Source organism: Balaenoptera musculus, chromosome 12 (assembly GCF_009873245.2).
Source record: "Balaenoptera musculus isolate JJ_BM4_2016_0621 chromosome 12, mBalMus1.pri.v3, whole genome shotgun sequence".
Taxonomy (NCBI): domain Eukaryota; kingdom Metazoa; phylum Chordata; class Mammalia; order Artiodactyla; family Balaenopteridae; genus Balaenoptera; species Balaenoptera musculus.
In genome coordinates, this window is record NC_045796.1 from 25,286,451 (window position 1) to 25,304,030 (window position 17,580).

Here is a 17,580-nt window from a genome sequence, read left to right on the forward strand (position 1 = left end):
ATTTTAATAATTGCAGGAAGATGAGAAAGAGCAATAAATGATGCATTAATATCAAAGGAAGTCCAGTTGAAATTATGGCAGGTCAAATGAATGAAACTTATGTAGTAATCTGAATGGACCAAGTGTTGATGAAATTGAGTCATTTCATAAAGCCTATTGTAGAAGAGTGCCAGGAACGCAAAAGGACCAGTAGTCAGTACCATATTCATGTTGCAAGTAGCAATTTGGGTTCAGCAAAATATTATCTGTCACATAAAAGTAATGTTGTTATTTTGAATTGTATTTATTGGTTCTGTAGGGTTTTCTAAATAATATTTTTTTAAATTGTATCATATAATAACTAAGTATCAGAAGTTTATACCTATTTTTACATCAGTATATATTGGTACAAATAATAATATAACTTGTTTCAGTCATGGTGAGTTCTTTCTCTTCCTTTAAATTAATTTCAACATTAAGTTATTCTGTTAAGAGAATATGTACATTACTTAAATTTGAGAAGCACTGACTTATTGTATTTACTGAGAGATCTCTCCGGGTTGGTTTGCTACAATCCAATAAGAAATATCACTCACTGTGGCGCTCACCAAGTACTCATTAACTTCGAAGGAAGTACTTTTTTCTCTCACCCGTTTTAATTCACCAACTTTATTATCAAATGATGTAGCAAACAGCTTCACTGTCTCCCTCTCTGGAATTTCTTTATCCTGACCTCCACTTACTGGGTACTCATCTATCTATAACCTATGCCTTCCCTGAACTCGGAGAAAGGGGTGAAAAAAAGTTGGGGAGTAGGATATTTCAGTTTCCTTTTGCTACTATAACAGGTTACCACAAATCTAGTGGCTTATAAACAACACAAATTTCTTCTTTTACAGTTCTGGAGGTCAAAAATCCAAAATGAGTTTCACTGGGCTGCAATCAGGTGTCAGCAGAATTGCATTCCTTCTGGAGGATCTCAAGAAGAATGTGCTTCCTTGTCTTTCCCAGCTTCTAGGGGCTCCTCACATTCCTTGGCTTGTGTCCCTCCATCACTCTGACCTCTGCTTGGATCATCAAATCTTCTTTTCTGACTCTGACCCTCCTGCTTCCCTCTTTCATTTACAAGGACCTTTGTGATTACAAGGGACCCACCCAGTAATTCTGGATAATCTGTCTATCTCAAGATCCTCAACTTGATCACATCTGCAAAGTCTCTTTCACCATGTAACATAGCATATTCACAGGTTCCTGGGATTAGGATGTGGAAGTCTTTCTGGTGGCATGATTCTGCCTAACACAGTGGGTATCAATATGCCCAGCCAGTCCCAGGAGCAGAAACTCTGATGGGGGAACCCAACTTGGAAAAGTGTGGGAACACATTCTCCAGAAAGAGAAGAAAAGGGGAATGGACGTAGGTTAAGAGAAAGAGGCATTATATGGTGAAGAGGAGGTTCTTCTTCTGAGGAGGATTAAGGAACAGGTTGAAGGCTTGAGAAGGTGGGAAAGACTTGGAAAAGTCGCTGTGGAAGGTGGGAAAGCCTGCAACTAAAGAAAAAGCAACTGCTTCCCCAGGGCTTATCTGAGTAAAGGCAGTTACCTGAGTAAGACGTGGGGTCTGAGGTCATGCCAATTAGCATGTACATGAAGATGGCACTAAACCCAGTGCCAAAAGAGCTGTCTAAATTTTTATTTCAAATTTTAGAACGAAACCAAACAATGACATCAGAATTAAAGTGCTTCTACCATCTCCTTTTTGTTATGCCGTGTTTCTTCTTTTTCCTTGATTCCTATAAGAAACTTGACACTAATTAAGCTAGCATAAGAAGGTGGTAAAAAAAGAAGATGAATCATAGACCACACTGGAAATAAACCAAGAAATAAGAAAAACTGATCTCTGCCCCAAAGAACAACAATGGTGAAAAACCGCGCTAGCAAAGGGGCTATGTACTGAGAGTTTAAATTTTTTAAAGGACAAAACATGGAGTCTGATAAGATGTACCAGCTGCTTCTCTTTTCTAAGACATTTGCCCAGGAGACAGCTACTAAAGCTTGGGTGTATTTCTCTCTTGCGGTGTCACAGGATGTTCCTCTCCCCTCTCCACCCCCTCCCTGCTCTCCTGCTGCGTGTGTGTGTGTGTGTGTGTGTGTGTGTGTGTGTGCGTGTGTGTGTGTGCGTGCGCGTGTATGTGTTTGGTTTCTCTCTCCCTCGTAGGAACTCAGCCCCCGCCTGTCTCCCGCTGTTGCTGCTGCTCTGACTAGCTTGCTGCCTCTTGACTCTTCTTTCTCTCTCTGCTTAGCGCCTTGCCTTCTGGTAAGTATGACAAACACTCCCCCGAGCCCTGTGAGATGATGTAGGGTGCGGTTTGTGGTGTTCGAAACTTGCAGCTTTGAGACTGCCAGTGAACTGTTGAAGAACTTTCCATTGTTTTATTTACAATTAAAATGTGTTGCTCAGGAAGGGATGTGTGTGTGGTAATCTGTTGGGACTGCCGGGACAAGTGAAAAATTCTCTCTCAGAGGAGGCAAAAGATGGGCAATGAAGTTTATAGAAGATAAAACAGAAATAATTTCTTGCTGTAAAATTGATTGATATAGAAAGAGACAATTTAAAAGTAACAGAGTTCTTTGACTTTGTTTTTTTCCTCTTGTGGATTTGTCTTGAGGCTACTTTTAGGAATTGAGTTGTCCTGTGGTTTACAACGACTCAGTTATTCTGTTTTAAAGTAAATGTGGAGCATGAGTTTAAAAGAGATCCATGGACTTAATATAAAAAACATCAATGATTATGGCTTCTGATGAATGAAGAATAAATCAAATACAAACAAAACACTTGCATTTAGACTAACCACACTAAAATTCCTATGGACAGTTGGTTTTAAATTCATTGCTTTGAAGTTTGGTTTACTTTAGATTTTATTTCATCTTCAGGAGGCTCCCTAACACTTTAAAACCCACATATGGGTTTAAACCAATAAATGTTTACTGTTTTCAATTTGATTTAAAAAGTATTCTCTTCCCTTGATTTCCAAAGATGAAGTGCTAAAGGCCAGGGCTCCTTTTAGAAGAGCTTAAAATAACTTCTGGCTGGACAGCAGGTGCCATGTGTCTTTCTCCAAGTCCAGGGGAAGCATAAGTTATATATAGATGTGTGTGCCCAACAAGCAGGGGTCAGGATAAAGAATTCCAGTGATGAAGACAATGAAGCTGTTTACTGCATCGTTTGATAATAAAGATGGTGAATTAAAATAAATGAGAGAAAAAAGTACTTCCTTCAAAGTTAATGAGTACTTGGTGAGGGCCACAGGTAGGTGGCAATGTCTGTACACTGAATTTTCTGCTCGTGTTTGCATTCGAGCATTTGACGTCGTCTGCCCTAAGAACCAGAGGAGGAAGCTGCATGGTACACGGAGCAGTGGGCTTTAGTTTTCGCTTTCACGCCGCCGCAACAGCAACACCTGCGTGTTATTAGGGCCCTGCTGCTAATCAGCAGCATCACCATTAAATATCATTTACAAATAAAACGCACCATAACTTAAAGGTCTAAGCCAAAGTTATTGCAACACTAGAAATGGTGACAGCCAGAAACCCTCAGCCCATTCCTCACCCCCTATTTCCAAAGAGCCCACATTATACCCGGATTATTCCCCTAGTTCATTCCCTCCCTGCTTCTTAGACATTTCTACTTCTTAAAAAGTATTGTTATCCTAGAGCTCCTTGACTGAGACAAGAAAGTTGTAATCTGTTTTTTTTCTAAAAGAAAGTCAGTTTTTATATCAGAACAAAAAGGTACAGAAACTCAAGGAACTGTTATTATGAGCATCACCATGTTTCCATACAAGTTCATTAGTTAATTTATACCTTTCCTCATTCTCTCTTATTCCAAAAATGAGGCTGGTTTGAACCTCAGAAAAAAAAAAGTGTTTTTCTGATTGATAATTACACGTTGCTCATTTGGGAAAAGGAAAATACCAGACAAGCAAGTATCTCCTGTATCCAATATAATAATTCATTTATATTAATGGACTCATACTAATCAATATGGATTAAAATAGAGTTTAGAATGTTATCATTATGAATGATTTTAGTAAGGTCAATGGCTCTTGTATTCAATGTTTTAACTTTGGGGAAAAAAGCACCAATTTAAATTTAAACATTAAATGTATACATCTATGTATTTATAACGATTGTAAATCTACATAGAATTATATAAGAGAATGGTGACACAAACTGGCTATTCTAAGCAAAATGACAATTATGACCATGAAAAACGGTATCTTGAATTACTCTGTTAACGTCAATAATAGGAGATACTATCGGAATTTAAAGACCAAAACCAAAAATATGCTAATAGTATGACTCGATTTGGAAAGATGCTTCTCACTGTTCCTACTCAACTAATTGCAATATTGATGGTTTGTGGAAGTACATTCATTCTATGTTAGAAACTGTAATTAGTAGGTGCCCATGTGGGAGTAGCCTTACCATTTACCTGTAACTGGGTTAACTACATCAACCCTGGCTGTGCTTACCACCAGATACCACTCCCAGTATGGAGACCAATCAGTCTGCACAGCTGTCGGGGGAGCCGCAGTCAACACCTGTGGGGGACAGTGCAGTACTGCCCAGTCAAAATGGCCTGGAGAAGCAAGATGATCAGGACTCCTCAACCCCACTCCCAGCACCGGAGGAGGAGGCAGGTGTGCAGCCTGAACGGGGAGCCCATGATATCTCTGAAGAATTGAACCGACAACTGGAAGACATCATTAACACGTACGGGTCTGCTGCCGGCACGGCAGGGCAAGAGGGTCCCACCACGGCCAAGGAGCAGCCTGAGAACACAGAACCACCCGACAACGAGGACAGGGGCTGCGAGGAGACCACTGAAGAGACAGAGACAGACCCTCCGGCCTCTGGAGAGCCACCCACAGCCAAAGAGCCTGTCAGCAACAAAGAGCAAAAACTGGAGAAGAAAATCCTAAAAGGATTAGGCAAGTAGTCACGTTCTAATGTATGACTTTTCTTTGAATTATTCCTAAAAAGGGGCACTTCCTCCAATCTTTGCTAAGAACCACATCTCATATTTGGATTTTACCACAATAGCTTCCTTCAGGATCACCAGTACCTTACTGTACTTATCCTCAGCCCCTTAGTAGTGTGTTCCATTACTACATATATAAAATATTTTTTAATTTAACAAAGCTCTTCAGAAATGTATTAATTATAGAATGTTGAAAATCTCAGAAAACAATTTTACTCCCATTAGTTCACTGGTTCAGCAAATATTTACTAATGCCTAGTCTTTATGAGGTACACAAAGGTAAAAAAAGTCTTTGGTTAAGGAGCTCTAGGTCTGGAGAGAAAAATAGACATGTACACTAATTGTTATATAGGATAAGTGCTACAACAGGCACAGGAAAATTGTTAGGAGAGCATGGAGGATTGGTAACACCAAAAATGGCTGTGAAAGAAGGATGAGAGAGCTAATTTTTTAGCTGTAAGTGAGAGCATGTTACTGCACATAGGAGCGTCCCTCTGCCCGTCCTGGTGAATTTCACTGAAACACTCACTACAATCGCCACCTCCTATGTGATACATTCCCTGACACACCCAGGGAGAGTTAGCAACACCTTCCGTAGTTCTCCATGAAATTTTCTGCAGCAATCATTTGTTTATATACCTGCCTCCCAAGCTGGAGGAGGAATCTATTGAGACAGTGGTCACATCTTACTCATTTCTGGAAGACAGTGTAGAAGAGTAAAAGATCATGGGCACTGGAGTCAGAACTGGGTTCAGACTCCAGTGAACAGGTTACATGTAAACCCCAAAGTATGTCTATGCTGTCATAGGACCTCACTTTGGCGCTTGAAACCACTGCTGGCAATGCTTTCAAGAAGGGCTAAAAGACACATTCAGACAGCTACTTCACGTACTCAGCATAAAGATTAACCCAGATAACACCAAGTTCTAAAGTGCAAGATTAGAATCACTTTAGTGTTTTGGAACTCTGGGAAACAGAATAAAGTTGCTCTGTGTTACAGAGCTATTTTTTCTTCTCTGTCCAAGGCATCTGAGAAATAACATTTTGCATTAGTCATTGTTAAACTTTCCGTAAGATAAAACAAAATCACATCGCAGTGGTAAATGATTTTAAGTAGTCCTAACCAGGAAAGTTCTTTGGCTTTATCACTTTGAAACTACTTCTACATAGGAATTTGTATGTGTTATAATGGGGGGATAGGTATGAAGAAAGCAGGGGTGAAGTTAAAGATGACCAATTTTGGTTTCTACTCTGTCTTCCATGAGTTATTTCAAAGTCTGTATTAACCTCATACTTACCAAATAATCAAAAAAATTTTTAGAGAAAGAAAAAATTTCACAACTAATTCTGCCACTTTCTATAAGTTACCAAAATTCAACTGAATGTGTTTATCAGAACCAATGTTTGTGATCAGAGTGCCCAGGTGGGTCCACTCTAATTACATGTGTATAAGCTGCTGACACTTTCATGCTGTTCCTCTGAACACTATCAGTATATTCTTCTAAACATTGTACTATTTCAGCTATATTATGAGTTAAAACAATATTTTTAAGCTAATTTAAATATTTTAAACATCATTTCAATTATCTGCAAGTGGTTTTTTTTTTTTTTTAAAGAAATTCACGTTCTTTTATTTATTTATTTATTTATTTATTTATTTATTTATGACTGTGTTGAGTCTTCGCTTCTGTGCGAGGGCTTTCTCCAGTTGCAGCAAGCAGGGACCACTCTTCATTGTGGTGCGCGGGCCTCTCACCATCGCGGCCTCTCCTGTTGCGGAGCACAGGCCCCAGACGCGCAGGCTCAGCAATTGTGGCTCACGGGCCCAGTTGCTCCGTGGCACGTGGGATCCTCCCAGACCAGGGCTCAAACCCGTGTCCCCTGCATTGGCAGGCAGACCCTCAACCACTGCGCCACCAGGGAAGCCCGTTTTTTTTTTTTTTATAAATTTATTTATTTATTTTTGGGTGTGTTGGGTCTTCGTTTCTGTGCGAGGGCTTTCTCTAGTTGCGGCAAGCGGGGGCCACTCTTCATCGCGGTGCGCGGGCCTCTCACTATTGCGGCCTCTCTTGTTGCGGGGCACAGGCTCCAGACGCGCAGGCTCAGTAGTTGTGGCTCACGGGCCCAGTTGCTCTGCGGCATGTGGGATCTTCCCAGACCAGGGCTCGAACCCGTGTCACCTGCATTGGCAGGCAGATTCTCAACCACTGCACCACCAGGGAAGCCCTGCAAGTGGTTTTAACAGGTTTCTTGGCTATTTATCAATTAAATGATACTACACTATGGTCTAGACCAATGATTTCAAACTTACTGTGCATTGGAATCAAATGCAGAATTTGTCAAAAATGCTGTTGCTGAGCAGAGAGATTCAGAATTGGTAGGTCTGGACTGGGGCCAAGGCACCCTAGGTAATTTTTTTTTTTTTTTTAATTTATTTATGGCTGTGTTGGGTCTTCGTTTCTGTGCAAGGGCTTTCTCTAGTTGTGGCAAGCGGGGGCCACTCTTCATCGTGGTGCGCGGGCCTCTCACTGTCGCGGCCTCTCTTGTTGCGGAGCACAGGCTCCAGACGCGCAGGCTCAGTAATTGTGGCTCATGGGCCCAGTTGCTCTGCGGCATGTGGGATCTTCCCAGACCAGGGCTCGAACCCTTGTCCCCTGCATTAGCAGGCAGATTCTCAACCACTGCGCCACCAGGGAAGCCCCCACCCTGGGTAATTTTGACACAAACAGATTGTGGAAGCAATGGTTCTGATGCTTCAGAAAGTTCTTCCTCCACCCATTTGGAGGAAATATAAAGTGCCAGCTGTGGTCTTCTTTTAGAAACTATTTGGAGCTTTTATAGAATATTAGTATGTCATTCAATCCATACCTAAAGATATATCTTTAGTCTTTGCTTACATATTTGATCAAAGATGAGTCTTTAATTATTGTATGTTTATCAGATAACATTTGCTTTATGGATATTTTTGAGATACCGAAATGTTCTGACTCTCTAACCCCAAATTTTCCAAAGTATATACTTTGGGATATTTGAGATTTCAGACCAAGCTTGTTTCCTAACTGCCAGAATTCTCTGACCTTTAATATATACAATAGTGAAAAATCTCCAATAGTGATGGGCACAGTTTACAACATTTCCTAAATGTATTGGACCAAAAACACCCTTCTTTCACAGAACACCTTTGAATATTTGGGAAATGTCTCTACAACCCAAGCACTCAAGACTTGTTTTTCCTTTACAGGCTGCATATCCTCCCACAGTTAACACATTATACACTGGAGCAGTTGGGGGAACACTTTAAAATCTCTTTAGTTGGTGGAGTCACTTTCTCCTTGGCATTGAGCAAAACAAAAAACAGATTCCACATTAGACAGCACCATGACATGTCCTCTTAACATCTAAGTATCCCCCTTCCTTCCCCCACCCCATCTTCCAGCTCACAAGTGTCTTATTAATCTCTTCTCTGTCAACATTATGTGGGCTGCACAAGTCCCACATAGTAAGAAGCACAAAACAATGATAAAATGTAATATCCCTTCTGATATTTAGATTGATAACTGATTGAGTAGGAATTCATAGGTTTGAAGCATAAACCCACGAGAAAAACAAAGCTGATCCACAGGTCCATTCTGAGCTCAGAATCTATCTAGTCAACCCACTGATTTACTGAGAGGGAAATTAAAGCCTAGAGAGTTTTAAAGTCTGCCCCCCCAAAAAAATTATTCAACTAATTGATGTGGTTGTGAGATTAGTCATAAAGAAAGCAAGGTGCAGACCTGAAGTCACTAATATTACAGGGCCAAAGATATATAAAAATAATTGGTATGTTGGTTGAGGAGCATTTAATTGAGCTATAGTTCAGTTAATTGGTTTCATCTTTCCAGTGACAGGTGAATTTCAGTTCTACCTTCTGAGTACCATCTTGACTAGGACATTGATTTTCTAAAATCTTTTCGGCCATTGACTTACTCTGCCTTAGAATGGTCACCTTCCCAGGTAGTCTGTTTTGTAAGATTTTAGCTTGATTTTTCTCTAGTTTCACTCTGAGAAGGAAATAAACTGTTGCTTTGATACAAATGCTAAATTTTCTGGAAGAAGTGGTAGAAAACCAGAAGAATTTAGGAGAGAGAGGAATCCACAGAGATTGAAGGGTCCATGAGTAGATTCATAGAGAAGCTCAAACTTAGGCCAGATCCTGAAAGGAGAGGAGGGTTTACAGGAGTAAGTGAAATAAGGGGAAAAAAAAATTTGTCTTGGGCAAAATGATTAGTACTTTCTTCTGACCCAAGTTGGGAATGGATGTATTTATTTCTTACTGCTTTTTCTGATATTATTCTTTTTTATTGTAAGGTTTTGCTTTATTTTGTTTTCCCTGGAATAATCTCCTCATTATTAGGCTCAAAGTTGTTTTCTTTTTAAGAAAGTTTTCTTTATAGTTACAGCTAAGAAATTGCTAGCAGTTTAAACACATAAAGCCGATTTTTCCTCTTGTGTCTGACACTGTCACCAAATGACCCCATTTCCTAAAACTGTAATTCTAGCCTTTCTTAGATGATGAGTGGGTCTCTGTCTGTCCCCCTCCTCAACATAGTCCCACACAGCACTCCAGTCCAGTGAAACCAATGGAAGTTTACAGATTAAGCTCTCTGATGTTACAAAGTTACGGATTCCGTACATGCTTGTCTCCAGCTGCTTGGAGTTTTTTGTTGAAATCATTTTTGAAGGGTGGACTGATGCATCTGAAGGTTAAACTTCTATACAAAATAAGAGAATATGAGAGCAGAAAGACACCTCAGTGAGTGTGACAATTAAAATAAAAACAAAAAAACACCTGTTCTCATCATTAAAGAAAACAAAAGGGGGAGAAGATACTGCATGTGGAGAGAAAAAGAGACCCACTGGACTCACTCAAGACACGATACGGTTTTCTACGTCGATACTCACACTGAGAGGTATGCTAAGCATACGTTACATGTCACACGGGAGAGTGAGACCTGTCTTCCCTCTAGTTGATCACAGAGTTGTCTTCTGGACAGTGTTTACTTGACTTACATGATATTAGTGCACAGGTTGGCTTTGTTCCATTATTACCAAGATTTACTAAACACTTGCCATGGGCCAAACACTGTGCGGGGTTCTGGGCCAAATTTGACCAACAGTGTAGTCTCTTGCCTTTAATGGATGATCCTCCAACTCAGGACAGCAGTCATCACGTGAGCACAAACTGAAGACAAGGGTGAGGGGATGGCCTGACCAACACAAGTCCGTCCCTGCTGCTACAGAAATCACTCAAAGCCACGCCAGGTGGCGGCGGAGCGCAGAGCTTACCAGTTTAAAGGCAGTGTTATGCCACAGGCCATATTGGATTGCTGGTGGGGCACCACTCACCCCCACCTTCTCCCCTGTCTCAGACTGTGTCTCTAATCTGAGCTGACTCACTGGGCAAATATAGATGAAACCAGCTGTTAGGAATGAGGTCACTTTTTTCAAATAAAGTTTCCTTTAATTTCTCTAGGTTTCCCTGGCATCAAAATTCCACATGGGAGTGGAGTGATTTAGAGCAAGTAGACAAACCTTGGATTCAAGCCTTGGCTCTGCCAGTACTGACTATGTAACTTTGGACTTCTCTGGGCTTTCAATTCTTAATCTATAAAATTAACCAGTTCTCTGGGTGCTCTTTGAAGTTCCTTCTAGACCTAAAATTCTTTGATGCCGTTAGAGTTACCAGTTTTAGCAAATGAAAGTACAAGCTGCCCAGGGAACTTTGAATTTCAGATAAACAAACCATTGTTTTTTACTACGAGTGTGTCCCATGTCCTGTATTTCATCTGGCAACCATAATTCCATGATATATCTGCCTCTCCAGGATGAAAGCAAAAATTCCAGCAAAGGAGACATGGCTGTTCTTGAGGGACAGGCTGTTAAAGTTGTTAATATTCTTAAGCAGATTTATATCAGGGAACTTGGGCTCCACTGTATGGTCTGACCTCCCAACCCTGATTAGAAAGGGTGGCTGTCACAGGTGGGTGAGGACGGGGCAGCTGCTCCACTTTGACCCTACTGTTGGCAAAGATATATTCAGTGGTACACACACGTAGGCCTCGGGGTCCGGCTCCTGCCTACAACGCTCAGCCCAGTGGGCACTGAAAGACAAGATTTCCAGGCATCACAGAAAGGCTGACCAGGCAGTTTGAGCTGAAGAGGACAAAAGGAAGAACAATGGGGAAAGAAAAGAAAGAATCTGAGGCTCACTGTCAAATAATCATGAACAGATGAGTTTTTAAATGTAGCATAAACTCCAACTGGAAACAGAAAATGCAACTGCCAACAGAGATTAAGGCCTGGGTGAGAGAAGGGAAGACCCGGGGAGGCTAAATCTGCAGCCAGAGAGACACAAAAAGGCCTGTGAAAAAGGCCCTGCCATGTCTTGGGTCCATTTTCTCTATATTTTGACTTTATTCCCCACTTTTTAGGAAATACAATCAGAGTCATTCCACCCAAACTTCATGGAGTGGGCTCATGCACAGAAACAAGAGAACTGGTTCCCCCCCAAAAAAGAGCAAAGAGGTACTAAAGAAACAAAACCAAAAAAATGGGCAGACTAAACTGTCACGTTTCTCTGCTTTGGGTTGGAATTTTAACAGTTCCATGTATTAATGCTGGCTGTTTCACAGTAGTCAGATATTTGGATAGGCTGGTTTGCTTCTTTTTTTTAGATAATTAACATGGGGAAGTGGATGATTTATTCTTTCATAAAGTCAGTGTTTTTTATTCTTTTGAATATTTTCAGAATGTTCAAAATCCCTTGGAATATTTAGAACATGGGGGGAAGTAACAAGAATGGAATCTTGGGATGAAAATTTGGGGACTACCCTTATAGCAGACATTTATTGAAAATTTACCATGAGCCTGACACTGTACCACACATTTTTACAAACTTCTCATCTAATCACTTATTCTGCAAAATAGGTATCATTCCTTCATACAGGGGGAAAAAAACCAAAATTACATCTGCAGCTCAGACAAGTGAAGTGGCTTGGCCAAGGCTGGATAGCAGCTAACAAGCAGACAACCTGAGATTCTAACTCTTACCATCTGACATCAAGTTCAACACTTATTTTTTAAAATGTCTTTAATGGTTTTTGTTTTCTTTTAAGGCAAAGAAGCCAATCTGCTAATGCAAAATCTGAACAAGTTGCAAACTCCTGAGGAAAAGCTTGATTTTTTATTCAAGAAGTATGCTGAATTGGTAAGTTCTTTGATTAGCCCTTTTTGTCAGGAAGATTCAAGCTCTGGTTAGAGCTGAGAAAAGGATGCTGTTAGTTTTTCAGGTATATCATTATAGCTGGTTACCTCAGACAAGTCAAAGCCAGAATTCATAAAGGCAGAATTTTTAAAAAAGAAAGAAAGAAATAAAAAGAAACAGAAAAACTGAGGCATAACAGCAAAAGGAAGAAAGAGGATACAGTTGGAGTCTACTCCACCTTCAATTATGTGCATAATTTGGGAGATGGAAGAGAGAATCATAGATAATTAAAAATTGTGAATATTTAAAAGTTCTTTTTGCCTTTGCAATAAAACAGAAATACACTAGAATAAAGGCAAACTTTCATCCGGTTCTTGTACACAGATTTTTTGAGGGGGTGGTCCCCTCAGGAAGGCAGAGGGTTGAGTTAATCCCACCCCTCAGTTTGTGACACATTCTCATTTATTCCTGATGACTTTATTGATTGATTGATTCATTCATTCTCTTTGATCTACATTCTTCTCCTTGTCCCCCACGATGGCAAAGCATATGACATGGATTGTTTTGTTTCTGGTTATAGGTCCTCCCATGCAGTCTCCCTCTCAATAAGGTAGGACCACTGGCAGGAAGGGAAGCCACTCCCAGCCTGCAGAGAATCTGTGAAGTGGATGGTCTCCTGGCCAGTACTCTTATAATAGGCCAGTTGGAAGAAAGAGGAGGGTTCAGTGAAGCCAGCCCCCCTAGTTTCAGTGAACCCTCACAAAAACTGGCTAAAGGAGTTGCACCTGAGGTCTGTGCACCACCCCTGAGGTGTACGAGACCCACTGAGGAGATGTGGTGTCCTCTCAAGTGAGGCTGGGCAATGTACCTCTCTCTCATTTCTGCTTCTTTTCCTCATTTCTTTCCACTTTCTTATTTCTTTTGGAGAAGCAGTGACAGGAAAATGAAACTTAAGCCCCTACACACAACAAAACAATTCCTCCAGGCAGTAGATTGAACTGCCCCTGAAGGCAGATTTACCTTACAGCAAAGAAGCTTAAGAGTCAGTGCCTCTCACTTGCATGGGCCCCTCTGGGGCCCTGAACATAATTCTCTTTTTTAAATTTTTTCCTTTTTTTTTTTAGAGAAGGTCTCCAAAACTGAGACCCACAAACCCCTCAGGTCTCTGCCTGCATCTTATCCCTATTGATGGAGTAGAGTTTAGTGAGTGACTTGTTTTCCTTCTTTTTCTACTCTAATTTTAGCACTGTGATCCCTATTTATTCTTTCCTTTCTTCCTTGTACCTCGATGCATCCTGTTATGCTGAACTGTCATGCAATAGACCCAGAGAAATTCTGAAACCCTGAATGACTAGTGATTGTTTAACTCTACCAACAATACTTTTAAATTATTTTTTAATCACATAAACCACATCACAATAATATAAGGAAAATGCTGAATACACAAGTAAAAATATCTCTAATCCTACAATCTAAAACACAATCGTTGATTTAACTCTCTTCCTTTCCAGTTCTGCCATACATTCAGAGATACCTTTTGTATAACTACCATCATAAGGTGCATATAATTTAGTATCTGTTTTTTTGGCTCATATGACAGACATTTTCCCATGTAGTTTGTAGTCTTCATAATTATATTTTGTCAAAGCTATGTAATTTTCCATTAATTGACTTTATCTACTGGTTCTCTAATTTGGGGACATTTAGACTCCTTCCAGTGTTTGTTCTACCAAATACTGCCGCAGTGAACATCATCATGCATGAGATTTGTTCGTTCTCTTTTATGACCCTAGGAAAAAGTTTCAGAATTGGGATTACTAAATCAAGCAGTATAAATGCTTTTTTTAATGGCCATATTGTTTTCCAAAAGAATGGTAGAAATTTATAAAGCAAGTATTAGTGTATCAATTTTATTGCAACTTGTTTAACATTGGCTGTTAAACCACTCATGAACAATTTCAGTGCCATAAAATGGTAGGTGCCAAATTTAATATTTTTCCCCCAAATCTGGCCCCATCCTCACCTGTCCATCCTTGCTCTTTTCAATAATTACTACATTGATTTCCCTTTGCCCTTCAATTTACTCACTCATACCAAGGCCATTCATATTTACTTCCTAGTGCCATGTTCCATACTTAGATGAACTGGGCATCTTCTAGACTACTACTCTTTATGGTGCTGTAGCCCCACAGCAGAATATCGGGAAAGAACCACTTATCCAGTCTTTCCAAGATTTTCTTCATGAGCCAGGGCTGTTCACCCTGGTCTCCAGGAACTCCCCAAGCCCACTCACTCTCCTAGCCAAGAAGTCAACTCCACAGAGGTTATTTTTCCAGAAATTCTACTCAATTCAAGTCTTACTATACTTTGGCACTTGTATCATACCCTATAATAAACTTTTAAACTCAAAAGATCATTCTAGAAAAAATGAATAGGAGAAAATTGACCCCCAAACCCCATTACATATCCTTTTCAGAAAGGAAAAATTATGAAGAGTTTCAATCTTTTACTTGGACACTAAAAGTTATTTTCCCTGCTCACTGATTCAGATATTAATACAGAGAGTGTCTGAAATACAAGTGTTAACATAGAATAAATCATTAAATTCAAGGCTGTGAATCAAACTGTCACCCTAGCTCACTCATCCTTACAGATTCTAAATCCTGTAATATCATCAACTATTGTATTTATTAATAAATAAGGATAAGTTCATTAATAAATAAGGACACCTCATGACTAAATTAAGAAATGACCTGGAAGAAATATTTTTTGCAAATTTCCTCCATTTAAAAGTAGTTACAACGTTACTACTTGGCCTTAATTTTACTTTTTTCACTTAATAATAAAAAAAGAAAGAGAGAACAGGAGAAATTCCAGATAAAAATCTTATGTGCCTGTTAGAATTGTACAGAAGACACATGTCTAAGGGTATTATTAAATCACAAGGCCAGCATTTGACTGAAGTTGACCCAGCTGCAATATGTTTGCTTTCATTCATTAAGAAAACCCATATGCATTCACATAAATCTGAAGTATTGAACAAAATTAGCCACACTCTAAAAAAAAATTGTCAGCAAGTTAAGGGGTTCTATTTAGAGCAAAGCAAGACAGACCTAGCTATATTTCAGATGTGTATGATCCTGCCTTAAAACTAGAACATTTAAATGGCCAGTGAGGTATAGCACAAATCATCTCTTCCAACTTATGAAACACATGCAAGGTATCCTCCTCCTGAAGCTCAGATAAATCCACACATAGGGCAGTGTTCCCCCAAACAGGGAAGTTTTGCCAATCATGCACCAGTAGGCAATGTCTCTGGAGATACTCTGGATGTCACAGTTGGGGGTGCTACTGGCATCCGGTGGGTAGGGGCCGGGGAAGCTGCTAAACAGCCTACAATGCAGGGGACAGCCTCCACAGCAAAGGACGATCTGTCCCCAAATGTCAACAGTGCTAAGGTTGAGAAACCCTGACAAATGGTTTAATCTTCCAAAGGTAAAGTCTGAACCAAAACGGCAATAACAATAATAACAACATATAAATTTCAAGAAAGGACAATAGGTCATGTAAAGTACGAACACAAGTATGAGAAGTTTCACCCCTGTCTAATAACTATGGTGCAAAATGAGGTTAGCATGAGAAATATATAATAAAATATAATTGGTTTTCCAATTGAACCTCAAGAAGGATACCAATTTCAATCAATATTTATAGTAATATGGACTTAGATTTTCCTGATGCTAATTCTCACAAATAAGTAAAAACTACCCTGAAGTACGAAGATAGAATATCATGTATGAATACCCCCAGCTTAATCTGGCAAGGGTTTATCACGGACATTTCAGGCTGATGGGAGGGAGGGAGGAAAGGATTAAAATAAGATGTAAACTGAAGAAAGTGTGACAGTCCTGTTCATCTAGTTCAGAAAGAACGAATGCTTTTTCAAGACAGGGTAACTGAGACATGTATCAGGGCTCACGTTGTGTGTGTATCCATTTGCATCTGGCTCTGCGAGGTACCAGGAGCACCTGGGGTCCAGGAGCACCCAGAGGCTCCCAGGCCTTTTCCTCTTCATTAGCCAACAAGGTCATTATTAGGACGAGTGCCCTCCTGGCCTATGCACCATTCAGGTTCTAAGGGAACTAAGTGCAGCAGAGGAAATGGGTCTGGAAAAAGGCTGCAGCTTGTTCGTGGCCACACTGATCATCAATCTGGGATCCACACTCCTACTACGCTAGTCTCTGGAGGCTGAACCCCAAATTCCCCCCATTCCAACTAGATTTCCATAAAAATGTGTTGCCAAATTTACCAGATAAAACTACAGAATGCCCGGGCTTCCCTGGTGGCGCAGTGGTTGAGAATCTGCCTGCCAATGCAGGGGACACGGGTTCGAGCCCTGGTCTGGGAAGATCCCACATGCCGCGGAGCAACTAGGCCCGTGAGCCACAATTACTGAGCCTGCGCGTCTGGAGCCTGTGCTCCGCAACAAGAGGCCGCGATAGTGAGAGGCCTGCGCACCACGATGAAGAGTGGCCCCCGCTTGCCACAACTGGAGAAAGCCCTCGCACAGAAACAAAGACCCAACACAGCCATAAATAAATAAATAAATAAATAAAATTAAAAAAAAAAATACAGAACGCCCAGTTAACTTTGCATTTCAGGTAAACCAACATTTTTTTTTTTAGTAAAAGTACCTTCCATGCAATACTTTGGATATACTTTTACTAAAAACTTATTCCCTATTTATTTGAAATTCAAATTTAACTGGGTGTCCTACATCTTACCTGGCAACTCTACCTCAGAACTTCAGCATCCCGAGATGGAAAGCCCAGGGGTTCATTGGTTTCATTTTCCATGCCGCCCTTGATTTCGATACTTTAGCTGTGGCTGCTGGAGGAGTGTGAGAAGAGGCCCCACCTGTGCTCAGCAGAAACAAGTGTCATGGTTTATTCACCATAAGCACAGAGGGTGAGGGAGATGGGCAGGGAGCAAGGCTTGTTAAGCATACTTGCCATGTGTGCTGTTGGGATGTGCAGTGGCTATTTCTGAAACTTTGGTGACAGATCATCAATCCTTAAGTAGTCGAGGGGTACATTCTCCGCTCCCCCTTTCTCATAACCACAGACTTCATCTTCTGTTTGCTAGGAAGCTGCTTTTCGCTTTCCTACTTTTAAAAATAGTTACTAAAGCTTGTCTTGAGAAAGAATTGGGAAAACTAAATGTAAACCAAGCAGACACACCATTGACTATCCTCCTAATGCAAGGCATTATCATGAGTTCTGAGACATGCTTTTCTATACTGACTGACTTCATT

At 40.4% G+C, this 17,580-nt stretch overlaps 1 protein-coding gene across 4 annotated transcripts in view; it reads left to right on the top strand.

Annotated features, from left to right (window-relative positions):
* Window positions 1-2,167: 2,167 nt before the first annotated feature.
* The window catches only part of TXLNB (taxilin beta), a 39,896-nt gene continuing 24,483 nt past the window's right edge, over window positions 2,168-17,580 (top strand). For 3 of the 4 annotated variants that reach the window (XM_036871787.1, XM_036871790.1, XM_036871788.1), the window contains exons 1-3: window positions 2,169-2,293; window positions 4,518-4,970; window positions 12,178-12,269. In XM_036871787.1, the coding sequence (XP_036727682.1) occupies window positions 4,532-4,970; window positions 12,178-12,269 (531 nt within the window). In that variant the 5' untranslated portion in view covers window positions 2,169-2,293; window positions 4,518-4,531. Of the gene's footprint in view, window positions 2,294-4,517; window positions 4,971-12,177; window positions 12,270-17,580 lie in introns of all 4 variants that reach the window. The other variant, XM_036871789.1, reaches the window with a different exon arrangement.